The 13,561-nt window shown below is 51.7% G+C and overlaps 1 protein-coding gene across 3 annotated transcripts in view; it reads right to left on the reverse strand.

The window, feature by feature from the left end:
* ELAVL1 (ELAV like RNA binding protein 1) overlaps positions 1-13,561 on the reverse strand; it is a 43,413-nt gene that overhangs the window by 19,910 nt on the left and 9,942 nt on the right. For 2 of the 3 annotated variants that reach the window (XM_009434517.5, NM_001280194.1), the window contains exon 2: positions 9,446-9,633. In XM_009434517.5, the coding sequence (XP_009432792.1) occupies positions 9,446-9,617 (172 nt within the window). In that variant the 5' untranslated portion in view covers positions 9,618-9,633. Of the gene's footprint in view, positions 1-457; positions 7,298-9,445; positions 9,634-13,561 lie in introns of those variants that run through there. The other variant, XM_016934172.4, reaches the window with a different exon arrangement.

The following is a 13,561-nucleotide window of genomic DNA, read 5'->3' on the forward strand; positions in this document are numbered from 1 at the left end:
AATGCTCTCACTAAAGGGGAAGTGAGGAGGCACAGGGAAGAGCGCAATCCCCGTCTCCCGCAGCTTATCCATGCACTTGCAAGGCTGCTGAACATCTGCTGTGGGCCTGAGCCTCACCCAGCACTGCTCCATTCCCCCAGCCGGCAGAGCGCGACAATGAGCAGGTCACCGAAGAGGAGGTGGCCTGGAGCCCCACTGAGGCAGAGATCCTCCTGGCAGCTGGGCCAGGGACATCCACATCCATCTCACCGACAGCAAGATTACAAATCCAGCAGAGAGCCTAACCCAGGTTTGCCACTTTCTTTTTAAAATGAATTTTATTTTTCAGAACAGTTTTAGGTTTACAGAAAAATTACAAGGATAATACCAAGTTCCCATATGGCCCCCTCCCAGTTTCCCCTATGGGTACCACCGCAAGTGAGTATGAAATGCTGGTGACGACGAATGTTCCCATTACCTCTAGTCCACGCCCCAGCCGCTTCCTTAGTCTTTCCCTCATGTTCTTTCCTGCCCCAGGACCTCATCCAGGATCCCACGTGACATTTAGTAGTCACATCCCCTCAGGCTCCTCTCGACTATGACAGTTTCTTGTTTCTCGTGACTGTGACGGTTTTGAAGACTGGTCGGACATCCCGTAGACTCTCGATTGGGTTTGCTGGAGTCTGTCACAGCTGGAGCGCCCTTCTCGTCACACGATGTCAAGGGCACAGGCCGTCAACGTGACTTATGGCTGCTGGTGCTGACCGTGATCACTGGGCCGAGGCAGTCAGTTTGCCAGGTTTCTTGGCTGTAAAGTGACTCCCACCCCTTTCCACACTGCCCTCCGCGGAAGGAAGTCAGGACGCCCAGCCCACACTTAAGGCATGGTCCTGACGTAGCAGCTATAGAAATGACGTGCAGTTAGTTCTGCATGGGGTGCTCTCTTTCCTAAAGAACAAAACCAAAATCAGATCCTCTAGACCCGTATTTCTAATAAAACTCCTCAGGGCTAAGAGACTCAGCTCTGGGGCCCTGGACAAAGTGAGAACCCGGAGCACCAAGACCATAGGAGCAAGCCCGTGTGGAGCGAATTGGGATCGCAGCTTGGAGAACAAGCAACGGAGCAGTGCAGCCAGGTCAGGACTGCCAGGGCCTCTGCAAGTGCTCCAGACGGCAGTGTGAAACTGGCAGGTGTCCCTGCACCCCCTTTGTGACACACTCAGCACACGTACAAGCGAATACCCACTCACTGGACACCACGGGAGGGACTCGGGATGGCAAGGGCAGGACCAGAGGGGACAGCCTCTGGGGTCAGGGATTCCTGTGATATGGATTCTTGACCACGATGCCAGCCTGGCTGGGTTTTTTTCACTCCTGAACACCTGCTCTCGAAGTGCTCAGCGCCATCTGCATCCGGGCCCCATCTTTCTGCTCCATAAACAAGCCTGGACCACCTGCCTCCTTGGCTGTGGCGCCTCAGGCAGCCTAAGTGCTGCTTGAGAAAGTCACACACTGGTAGGGACTCGAGCACCAATCCCCGTTCCTGTGTCCTCAGCCACAGCCAGTTCCTCTCAACACAGAAACATGGTCCCTGCTTGGACCAAGTCCCTGCTTCCTCATCTCCCAGGTGCTAGGTGATCCTGACTGGTCCCCTAGGATGGTCACTGCCCCGGGGACCGTTTCAGGATGTGTCCCCTGAGCTTTCGGCAGCTCAGGGTAGGGCCTACCCTCTTGGGACACCCCTCCTCCAGGATGTGGAAACCACACCAGGTTTCCGTCTCCCTGGCTGTCCCTCCTCAGGCTCCTCACTCCCTGTCCATTCCATGGAGACCCATGGGCCCTGAGGACCCACCTTTGGCCCTTGTCTCTGCCACATGCTCTTCCTCACCACACATGCCCACACCTGCCAACATCACCGAGGGAGTCGCACACCCCTGGGCTGCCCCTGTCACCTTCCATGGTCAAGCTCTTCTCTGTCCTCAAGGAGCTGACGCATTAACTGAGCACCTACTATGTGTCAGGCCCTGTGCTTGGCTGGGAGTTAGTGATGCATGACAGAGGACGGTCGCTGCCATCATGAAAGCCGTCACATCCCTGGGGGCAAGTCAGACAACATGGTGGTGAGAAACTGACAAGCATTAAGACACGGGTCAGGAGGGCCCGTCGCAGAGGAGATATTTTAAACCTCTGCGTGGCTGATGTGAGCATTCCAGACAGAAGAGCAGGTGCCAAGTCTCCGAGGCAGAGACAATACCAGTGTATTCCCAGAAAGTAGAGGTGGCCCGTGTGGCAAGGGCCTAGGAAGTGGCCACTGGCAGCAGGGCAGAGCCAGTGTGGAGCCAGCGGGCTGGTGATCTAATCCAGATGGGAGATGCAGGCTATGTGCACAGGCCAGGGCAGTAGAGGAATGCCCCACCCAGAGGACAGGTAGTGGGGGCAGGCCCCTGATCTCCCTACAGGCTGAGCCTTGTGAGTCAAGGCCTGGCTTCATCCCCAGAATCTGCTCTCCTCTCTGTGGTAGATGCCTGGAGGCAGCAGGAAGGCAGGCAGGTGAGGGATGAAGGTGCCCTGGTTTCCACCCGCTGGGTGAGGCCATCACTGGAAGGGCTTTGTCCAGCACCTGACCACCCACCTCCACCTTTGCCTCCAATACAAACAAATCTGGGCAGCTTTCTAAGCCAGTACTGACTGCCCAGGCGACACCCCCAACCAATGAAGTCAGAAAAGGAGGAGGTGGGGGGGTTGCCAGTTGGCCTCAGTGGTTTTAAGTCAGGGTCTCAGTCTGTTGCCAAGACTGGAGTGCAGTGGCACGCCCTCGGCTCACTGCAACCTCTGCCTCCTAGGCTCAGGCGATGCTCCCACCTCAGTCCCCCAAGTAGCTGGGACTAGAGGGGCACGCCACCACGCCCAGCTAATTTTTTAATTTTTTGTAGAGATGGGGTTTCGCCATGTTGCCCAGGTTGGTCTCAAACTCCTGAGCTCAAGTGATCCTCCCACCTTGGCCTCCCAAAGTGCTGGGATTATAGGCGTGCGCCACCGCGCCCAGCCTCCTCAGTGGTTTTTAAAGCTCCCTAGTGATTCCAGTGCATGAGGGGCATGGGGCTTCCCATGGTTATGCAGAGGAGAGGAGGCCTCCAGAGGAGAAGTGCAAACGGGCCCCCAAGTTACTGTTTCTCCAGGCAAGGTCCACAAGCCACCTGCACCAGGGGCATCTGGAGTTCAAGGCAACAACTTGGCTCCCTAGATGCCCCTACCCCATCCCGGGACCCAGGATGTCAGGCAGGTGTGGGAATCCACATCCCCAAACTCCTTACAGATGCTCCTCCTGCCCACCAGTGGCAGAGCCTGCCAAAGCCCCTGCCTGGAGATGGGAGATCAGCCCCGAGACAGGAGGTCTGAGGGTTTGCGAGGGAGCAGGAGGACAGGGAGCCAAGCTCAGAGGGGCCTGGCTCCTGCACAGGCCGTGGTGGGCCTGCCTGGTGTCGGTGCTCGGGGGGCAAACGGGGCCCCTGGGATGGGAGATGGGATGGAGAGGGTGTGGGTGGGAGATACGGGGAAGCAGGAAGGAGACTGGCAGGGAGGAATGCAGGACGCAGAACCCGGGAGTGAAATGCAGGGCTGTCCCAGAGGCCAGTGCATGCCCGGCTCTCACTTCCCTCAACTGGAGGAAGAGCCTCCTCACCCTTTCTGGCCACAAGGCAGGGTCTGAGAGTCACATTTCCCCAAGTATCCTGATGCTGCTGCTGGCCCAGGGACTGTACCCTGAAAGCTGCTGCCTGGAGAAGACAAAGCTGCCTCTGTGGGGAGCACCATGGTTGCCTTACTGGGCACCCATACACCGCCCACACTGGGCAAACACTGGCCAGTGCTCTCGAACTTCCAAACACATTTCTCCCTCTCTTTGGATGAGGGTTAAGACTGGAGAGCTGCTTCCTTGTCTTACGCTGCCAGACACAATGCTTCCATCCCTCCATGCTTCTTGCAGCTGGAAGCGCCCTGACCTGACATGGGGTGCAGGGCTGAGGGGGCGAGTGCCCTGTGGGTGAAGCCCTCCTCTGCACCGTGAGGGCAGGTCCCGTGAGTTCTCTCTTTAAAGGCTCAAGGGAAGACTTCACTGAGAGACAGAGATTGGAGGTGGGGACTGAATTAATTCAGCAATAAATAAGAAACAGCAAAGGTCTGCAAAAGAAAAGAAACAGGCAAAGGACAAGAAGGGTATTTTACAAAAGTAGTACAAACAACCACTAAATAGAAACAGTGATGAACTTCACTCGAAATAGGAATCACCCTGATCGGATGTCGCTCGTCCCTCACAGGGTGGCAAAGGTGAGAAATCCTGCCAAGGCTAGCGGATAGCAGGGCTGGACAGAAGGAAGGGTGAACTAAGCGTCCCCTAGAGAGTGAGTTAGCGACAGGGACCAAGAGCCTTTAAAAGGTGCGCTCTCCCATCTGCCGCTTCACCAGCAGGAAGACTTTCTATGGAAATAACCAGTGAGCAAAGATTTGTGCCAGGACATTTATGTCAGCAGGGCTTTCAAATATCAACAAATGGGAAGCAGAATACTATGCGACTGATGATGATGGGATCACGAGATGTTCAGCGAAGTGGAAAAATGTCCAGATACAGGAAGGAAAGTTTATCCACAGCCTGAGAGAAGAGCCCATTCTGTAGAAATACGTGACTGCTTATGGCCATGAATACGTAAAGAAAATCGTTTGGAGGGACATGTGCCCAAAAGCTAACAGCGGTGTGATTGTGGGTGATTTTTTGTTTGTTTGTTTGTTTCTGCTTGGCTCATGCTTAAGTTTTTTCTTCTGTGAGGAGCAAACATGACTCATATTGAGAAAAAAGCCGTCAGGCTGGGAAAGTCCGGAAGGACATTCCTGCAGAGGGAACAGTGTTCAGAGAATCACGAGCGCCCAAGAGTAGAGCCTGACCGGGGGGTGCCGGGGGGGGGGAAGGGTGCAGCAAGTGGGGAGAGGGGGCAGGCGCCCAGGGGTGTCCCTACCCTCTCGGGACACCCCCTCCCCTCCAGGATGTGGTTAAAGCCTTGGGCAGCGGTGTGGGCTTTAACCCGACCAGAGATATACAGCAAGACAGAAGCCGTGAATGGGGCTGCAGCCTGGTGGCTCCGGCATGACAGGTCATCCATGAGGGTAGAGGGCTGACTCCTTCTGATCCCCCGAGGGACATATGGGGCCACTGTGGAGAGACCAGACACTGGGGCAGGGCTGCCCAGGAAGGCAGCGGGCAGGACCGCCGGGCGCTGCAGTGGCCTCCTTAGCTGGTGTTTGTGGGTGGAACAGCCAACAACCAACCAACGCCATATCCCCAACATAGGGACCAGGGCCAGGCCAGCCAGAAACATTCCGAATCTTGAGAGCAGCACATGGGGCAGTCCCTTCCTCCCAGCCATCATCACGCCCCTCCTTCCTCCCGCCACCAGTGCCCAGCCCATGGCTGGCACTCAACCAGTATTTGCTGAATGATGATCTGCACTCTCCCCCATCCCCAGCACCACTCATTCATTCATTCCTTCCTTCACTCTGCAAACACCGACTGGCTATGTCTAGGGCCACGGAGATTAACAAAGCTCCTCCCTCCAGGAGAGATACTGATGTGCTGGACCAGAAAGCTCCAGCTCAGTGCCAGGTGGAAACCCCACAGTGCAGGTCGGCCCAGGTGCCATAGGAACCCACAGCGGAGCATCTGACACTTGGGCCAAGGGAGGCCTCCTCAAGCAAACACGACCAGGACCTGAACGGTTTGAGGAGGGGAGTGACAGGGTCACATGCGGGCTGTCAAACAGGCCCCTCTGCTGCAGTGAGGACAGTGGTCTTCAGGGAGCATAGGAGGCCAGTTAAGAGGCCAAAACGACAGCGCAGGCCACCAGCAGTGGTGTCCTGGGCTAGAATGGTGGCTGAGGAGAGAGGGGAAAGGGATGGACTGAAGCAACACCCAGGAGGATGAGAGCCAAGGACACGCCTAGATTTCTGAGCAGAGGTACCAAGTGGATGGTGGTGCCATCGGCTAAGGTGGGGACAACTGGAAAGGAGTGGCTGGCTTTAGGGAGAGTCAGGTCAGTTAGGAATATACTGAATTTAAGGGGCCGAGGGCGTCTGGAGCTCAGGACAGCCTTCTGGTCAAAAAGGAGGTGGCAGACAGAGGGCAGCTGGGAGCCATGAGGTGACTCTGCCCACCCTGAGTGTCAGCTTTGGAAGAAGAGGAGAATGACATAACCCTCTGGCATAACCGGCTGAGTCGAAGGCTGGGGAAAGGCCTAAAGACAGATGGGGCGTGGCCTCAGGGGCAGTTAGACAGGTGGGAGGAGGAGGTGCTCCTGAAAGCCAATGGGAGAGGATGCTTCTGGAAGGAGGTGGAGACAGGGAACAGGACAGTATGTGGGTGGGAGGCCAACACACACAGCAGTGGCTCTCGCTAGGGGAGACTCTGCCTCCCAGGGGACATGCGGCAATGTCAGGACATTTTTGGGTTTCACCACTGGGATGTCACTACTGGGACCACGTGGGTGGAGGCCAGGGATGCTGCTCAACACCCTGCAGTGTCCAATGCGGCGTCCAGCCCTGACATCAGGAGCCACAGATGTGGAGGAACTCCGAGCTAGAGGAAGCTGGAAGTCTGGAAGGAATTCCTTTCAAGACACTCGAAGCCCAGGAAAAGTGGGCACTTGGAGAGCCTGAGGCTCTTGGGAAGCCGGGAAGGGAAGGGAAGGGAGGATCGGGGCTGGAGAGCTGGAGACGCTACTAGTTCCACTGCGAAGCGGGAGGTGGTCATCAGCTGAGGGTGAAGGGGGTGGTCAGAGGACCGAGGAGGGTAAACACGGGGAAATGGCTGCTGTGGGGCTCGGGGACACCCGTGTTGTGAGCTGAGCTAGGCCAGGGATCAGATTCGCCAGGGTGCCTGCCTGGCCGGGTGAGAGGCTGTCTTGGGAGGCTGGGAGAAAGCCGTTGGCTGGGGAGAGGGGTGGTGAGACCTAGCGCCGCGCCCCGGGCCCTGCCAGCGAAGAGGTTTGCCCACACTGGCGGCAGGCTGAGCAAAGCCAGGTTGCAGCCTGTTCTCCATAAAGCTCCAGTCACTTGAAGGGCTGCTAACAAGAGGCTGGGCCAAGATGAAAGCCCAGGCCCAGCCACTCCACAACTCCTGGTGCGCCAGTTACTAACTACTGTCCAAAGATAAGACAGGGCTCACCTCTGAACTGAAATAATTTCCAAATTACACTTTTGCAGCCTTCACTGATTCTCAAAACCAGTTCTCTCCAGACTGAGCCAAATCTAGGTGTTCCTTTAGCATAGCTCACATTCCTGTGAAAACCACAAGGGAACAGACAAAGAAGTCAGGTTGCAGGAGAATGACTGCAAATTCCATGGGAATGCTTGCAATATCTCTGGTGCTCAGGAATATCAAGGAAAATTCCCTTCCACCAGAAAGAGGAAAAAGGTGAGAATTGTTAGTGGCACAGGAGAATTTTAAAACCCTTCTCTTATTTAGGATGGTCTCCTGGAGCAGGAAACAGATGCTGGCTTCTAGAACATTCTAATACTGCTCAAGTTTGTATACTGTGTAAAATCCCTATTGAGAAGGCGTTTATTAAATCAGACTCTTGGAGTTGGAAGGAGAGAAGGCTTTCTTATTCAGTGCCTGCATCTGAAGAGCTAATTCCCTGTAGAGCGGCCAGACAGGCTCTTTGGGAGTCATTTGGGGGTCAGGTGTCTTAAGGTTACTGGGGAAATGTTGAAGATAAAGTGCAATGATGGGTACATCAGGTTCAACACATCACTCTATGTTCATGTATGCCTGAAATGTTTCATAATAGAAACTTTTGTTAACTTTTTATTTTTGAGACAGAGTCTCACTCTGTTGCCCAGACTGGAGTGCAGTGGCGCAATCTCAGCTCATTGCAACCTCCGCCTCCCAGGTTCAAGTGATTCTCCTGCCTCGGCCTCTTGAGTAGCTGGGATTATAGGCGTGCGCCACCACGCCTGGCTAATTTTTGAATTTTAGTATAGACAGGGTTTCACCATGTTGGCCAGGCTGGTCTCGAACTCCTGACCTCAGGTGATCTGCCTGCCTTGACCTCCCAAAGTGCTGGGATTATAGGCATGAGCCACCGTGCCCAGCATTCAACTTTTAAATTAGTTTTTTGTTTTTTTTTTGAGACAAGGTCTCACTATGTTGCCCAGGCTAAAGTGTAGAAGACACTTTAGTACCAAGTGGTACTTGGTAAGGTGCAATCTCAGCTCACTGCAACCTCAACCCCCAAGACTCAAACAATTCTCCTGCCTCAGCGCCCCCAAATAGCCAGGACCACAGATGCGGGCCACCACGCCCAGCTAAGTTTTTGTATTTTTCGTAGAGATGGGGTTTCACCATGTTGCCCAGGCTGGTCTTGAACTTCTGAGCAAGTGATCCTCCCACCTCGACCTCCCAAAGTGCTGGGATTATAGGTGTGAGCCACCGTGCCCAGCCTGAAGTGAGTTTTCAGTATAGGGAATCACAGTCCCCAAATCCAGGGTGGCAGACAGAGCCCCGAGAGGACTGGCCACTCCTTGGCTTCCTAAAGCAGGGCGGAGACAGAAAGGAAGGCAGGGGGGTGGGGGCGGGTAGAGGGAAGAGGAGGAAGAGGGGCCACTGGGAGAGGAGGAGGAGGAGAGCTCCGCACATGGTCTGTCCGTAATTCTCTCCCGAGTCCTTGAAGCCATGCTCTCAGAATGGAGGCCACTCTGTAAGGAAGGCCTTCACAGGTGCCAGGACCTCTGCAAACACCTACGAGGTAGGGACCACCAGGATGTAGAAGCCACAATCTCCACATTCCGGATGGGGACACAAAGGCTTAGAAGTCCCACTGTGAGGGAGTGGAACAGCAGGGCTTTTAGCTGCCAGGCTCCTGCCCCTCTGAGAGTTCAAGCTCAGCATGGTGCAGAAGTTCAAGTTGATGGTGTTGACAGTAGACAGAGCAGCCCAAACATAACAAAGGGCTGTCCACAAGGTCCTCGGTGTTCTGCTGACCTGGGCCTGACCAAGAGTGGGGGCCTGGACAGACAGGGGCAGGCCTACCTGCACCTGCCCTGGACAGTACACTCGCCAGGGTCCCTTCCACACGTGGGACCCAATCAATCTGCCCAGGCCAAGCCAGGTCAGGCTGTGGTTCTCCAGCCCCTTCCAGCTCTCAGAATGCCCTGTCTCTGGTTCCTTCCTCTCCTCCCACTGTCTTATTTTGTACATGCTCTCTGTCTTACAATGAATTTTTCCTCTTTTGGGAACTTATGTCCGATCTTATACAAGAGCAATGGACAGAGTTTGAAATAAAAATGAAACTTCACAGCCATCGTTTCAAGGCTGTAGTTATCCTGCACTGAGGACTGCCACAGAGTCACAGGCAAAGGAGACAGTGCCCAAAGGATGGCCACCAATACCCGGTTTACTAAAACGCCTCCATTTCTTTACCTGCTACTTTATCCCGAATAAGTTTTGCAGATTCAACTTCACCAATGCTGCTGAACAGGCTTCGTAACTCATCCTGGGTCATGTTCTGAGGGAGGTAGTTGACGATCAAATTCGTTCTCCCGATGTCACCCCTGCAGTCTTCGGCCATGTGGTCTTCATAACCATTAGACATTGTATTTTTCAAAAATCTGCCAACAGAAAAAGAGCAAGTAAATTCAAAATGTTCATATTGCAGTATATGAAGGCAAAACTAGTAACTGCATTTGCACTTAGAGATTTTCTTTCTTTCTTTTTTTTTTTTTTTGTTTTGTTTTTGAGACAGAGTCTCACTCTGTCACCCAGGCTGGAGTGCAGTGGCACAATCTCGGCTTACTGCAACCTCTGCGTCCCAGGTTCAAGTGATTCTCCTACCTCAGCCTCCTGAGTAGCTGGGATTACAGGCGTCTGCCACCATGCCCAGCTAATTTTTGTATTTTTAGTAGAGACGGGATTTCGTCGTGTTGGCCAGGCTGGTCTCGAACTCCTGACCTCAGGTGATCCACCTGCCTCAGCCTCCCAAAGTGCTGGGATTAGAGGCGTGAGCCACAGCACCTGGCCCTGCACTTAGAGATTCTTTTCTATGCTGCATGTTAACTTACAGCCACACAAAAATCTGCACATGGATGTTTACAGCGGCTTCACTCATAATTGCCAAAACCTGGAAGCAACCAGGATCTCCTCCAATGGGTGAATGAATGAACAGACTCCATTCATGTGGTTCAGCTGCACAGGGGCATATTTTTTGATGATAAAAAGAAATGAGCTATTAAGCTAGGAAAGACATTTAAAGGAACTTTAAATGTATACTGTTAAGTGATACACTGTATGATTCCAACTCTATGACCTTCTGGAAGAGGCACACTACAGAGAAAAAGATCAATGGTTGCCAGGGATGCAGGTCGGCGTGGGGGGGACAACAAATAGTGGAACACGGGATTGCCAGGGTTTTAGGGCAGTGAAACTATTTTGCATGATATATAGTGGTGGATGTGACAATACATGTTTGTCAAAACCCATAGAATGAACAACATACAGAGTGAACTCTAATCTGAATTACGTGCTTTAGTTACTAATAATGTGTCAATATTGATTCACCAAGAATAACAGAGGTACCATGTGAATGTGAGATGCTAATAATGGGTGTGGTGGCGCCATCACAGCTCACAGCAGCCAAGGCTCCTGGGAGATCCTCAAGCGATCCTCACATCTCAGCCTCCTGAGTAGCTGGGAACGCAGGCATGCGCCACCACGCCCGGCTGATTTTTAAAACTTTTTGTAGAGATGGTATCTTGCCCAGGTTAATTTTGAACTCCTGGCCTCAAGTAATCCTTCCATCTCACCCTCCCAAAGTGCTAGGATTACGGGCATGAGCCACTGTGTCCGGCTTCTTTCTATTTAAAAAAAATTTTATTCAGTCAATACTTCATTGTAATGCTACGGAACGAGTGTTCTCCACAATTTTTCTGTAAACCTAAAACTGCTCTAAAAAATAGTCCATGGACACAAAACAGAACAACTCCAAGTTCACTAAGAGGGCTTTGGAGAGACCTACAAACAATTCCAGCACCACAATTTAAGATCCTGTAAAAAAGCCTTTGGGTTGTCTCTCGAGAGAATTCCAGATTTCCGATTGCTTTCTCTCCATGTCCAGAGCCTGTGGGGTGTACCTGAACCCCACCCCTGGACACCCTGCTGCTGAGGGGGCAGGTAGGCAATGGTCCTCTGCACCTGTTTATTCCCAAAGACACAGTGACTGAGCTGGAAAGAGGTGAAGGTTTCTCTACCAGTCAGAGGAGCTTGGTCTTCACAGTTTGCAGGCTTTGAAATGTCTTTCTCAGTTGCTGAAGCCTTTCCTTTCAGTGATAAACATCAGAGCCAGTGATGACTTTGGAGAAGAGTCCAGATCAATGCGGCCAAGTATGCCGAGCCCGCCCTGCTGAAAGTGCGCCACACACTGGGCTCACTTCTCAGAGGCCCCTCATCCCTGCCTCTAAACACACAGGTAGTCATCCCTGTGGATGGCCACCCGCCTGGAGGTCTCGGTGAGAGCCCATCCCTTTCCCCAGATCCCTGTTGCTCAATTCTGTTATGTTTGAACACCCAGTGCCCACGGTCATGCGCCTTTGGCCTTCTTTAAAAATAGCCTTGCCAGCAGTTACATAAAAATCTGAACACACCTCTCATGTGGAGATTTCCTACCTACTCCCTGAATCAACGCCGAGGGAAGAATTAGGTCTGGTTTCTTTCTTCCTGGTAGAAACATCCAGGTCTTCCCTACCCTCCTACTACTCTCAGACAATGTGCAAAATCAGTACAATTTCCTAGCATTTCTTTTATTTGAGGATGTCCTATGCTCCCTGCTCTTTAAAAAGTAGGTTAGCATCAAAAGCCATAGAAAAAAAGACTGAAAAGTGAGACTCCATGAAATTAAAAACTTCTGTACAGCAAAAGGCATCACAGACCTAGACAAAGAGGAGTAGCCTAGAGAAAAGATTCACTGCATATTCTATTATTTAGACCTGTGGTTTTCGCACTGGGCCATTCTGCCCCCAAGGGGACACAGGGCAATGTCTGGAGACATTTTTGGTTACTGTGACTTGGTCAGGGCCAGGGGTCGGGGGAGGGGGTGCTACTGACACCTGGTGGGTAGAAGTCAGAGAGCTGTAAAGCATCCTTCAGGGCACAGGACGGCCCCACAACCAAGAATTATCTACCCCCAAATGTCAGTACTGCCGAGGTTGGGAAAACTTGATTCGGAACATCTACAAATTGGTAAGGGATAAAAGAAGAGACGTAACCAAGAGGGAAGTAGGCAAAGGATGTGAGCAGCAATTTATAAAGGCCTTAAATTCAAATGGCTCGTAAGTCCAGAAAAAAGACACTGAACTTCATCTTCGTGAACAATGAGGAAAATGCAAAAGAAAACCAGATGCTATTTTCTGCCAGTCACATGGAATAAAATCCAGCGCAAGATCACCTGCTACTGATCTGAGTATGAGATGGTAGAACCTTCTGACTTACAACTGCAGGATCTTTCTACAGAAATAATCACGCAAGTGCAGGAGTTCAAGACCAGTCTGGACAACAACGTGAGACCCTGACTCTCAACAAAAAATAAAATAATTTAGTGGGCATGGTGACCCATGCCTATAGTTTCAGCTACTCGGGAGACAAAGGCAGGGAGGATCGCTTGAGCCCAGGAGATCAAGGCTGCATGAGCCATGATGGCGCCACTGCACTCCAGCCTGGGCAACAGAGTAAGACTCTGTCTCAAAACAAAACAAAACAAAAAGTGCAAGGAAGGCACTACCTCATGGTTCATAAGAGTATAAAACTGGATAGAATTCTAAATATTCGTTAATGGGAAATGGCTAAATTTCAACTTTCAGTAGCAGCTCGGGACCTATAGAGTTTAATCATGAGAAACTCCACGTGTCTGTTACACCATCTGTGGCCACGAGATTTTAGAATAGATCACTGGCTCAAAAACAAACAAACAGACAAAAACATTTGCTGGAAGCTGATCCAAACAGACCACAAGGGTTAACACTGAAGAATTAAAATGCACATTGAAGCTTGCTCAAAATGTAATTCAAGCATTTCCCTTCTTTCTTTCTCTTTTTTCCTTTACCTTTCCTTCTCCTCGCCCTTTCTCTAAGAGTTAGGCATCTACTTTGCTTTTTCCCTCATTCTGCTTTCATGGACGGTGAGATGGACAATGGCTGCCCCAGGCTTACTGTCCACAGTGTGGTATCCTCTAGGCCTGGGAAAAGTGGACCTTCTGAAACACACATCATGGCCTGTGGTACAAACCTGGCCCATTGCCTGTTGTTATAAATAAAGTTTTATTGGAACACAGCTTGTCTCATTTGTTTATGTATTGTCTGTCTATAGATAGTTTTGTACTACAATAACACAGTTAAGTAGTAGCAACCGTATGGCCAAAAAAGCTGAGAATATTTACCATCTGGCTCTTCACACACAAAAAATCTGCCGACCTCTGTTTTAAAATGTAAAAACATAAAATTTCTTGGAGAAAAATCTTTGTGGCATTGGGCTGGGGAAAGATTTCTCAGA

Source organism: Pan troglodytes, chromosome 20 (assembly GCF_028858775.2).
Source record: "Pan troglodytes isolate AG18354 chromosome 20, NHGRI_mPanTro3-v2.0_pri, whole genome shotgun sequence".
Taxonomy (NCBI): domain Eukaryota; kingdom Metazoa; phylum Chordata; class Mammalia; order Primates; family Hominidae; genus Pan; species Pan troglodytes.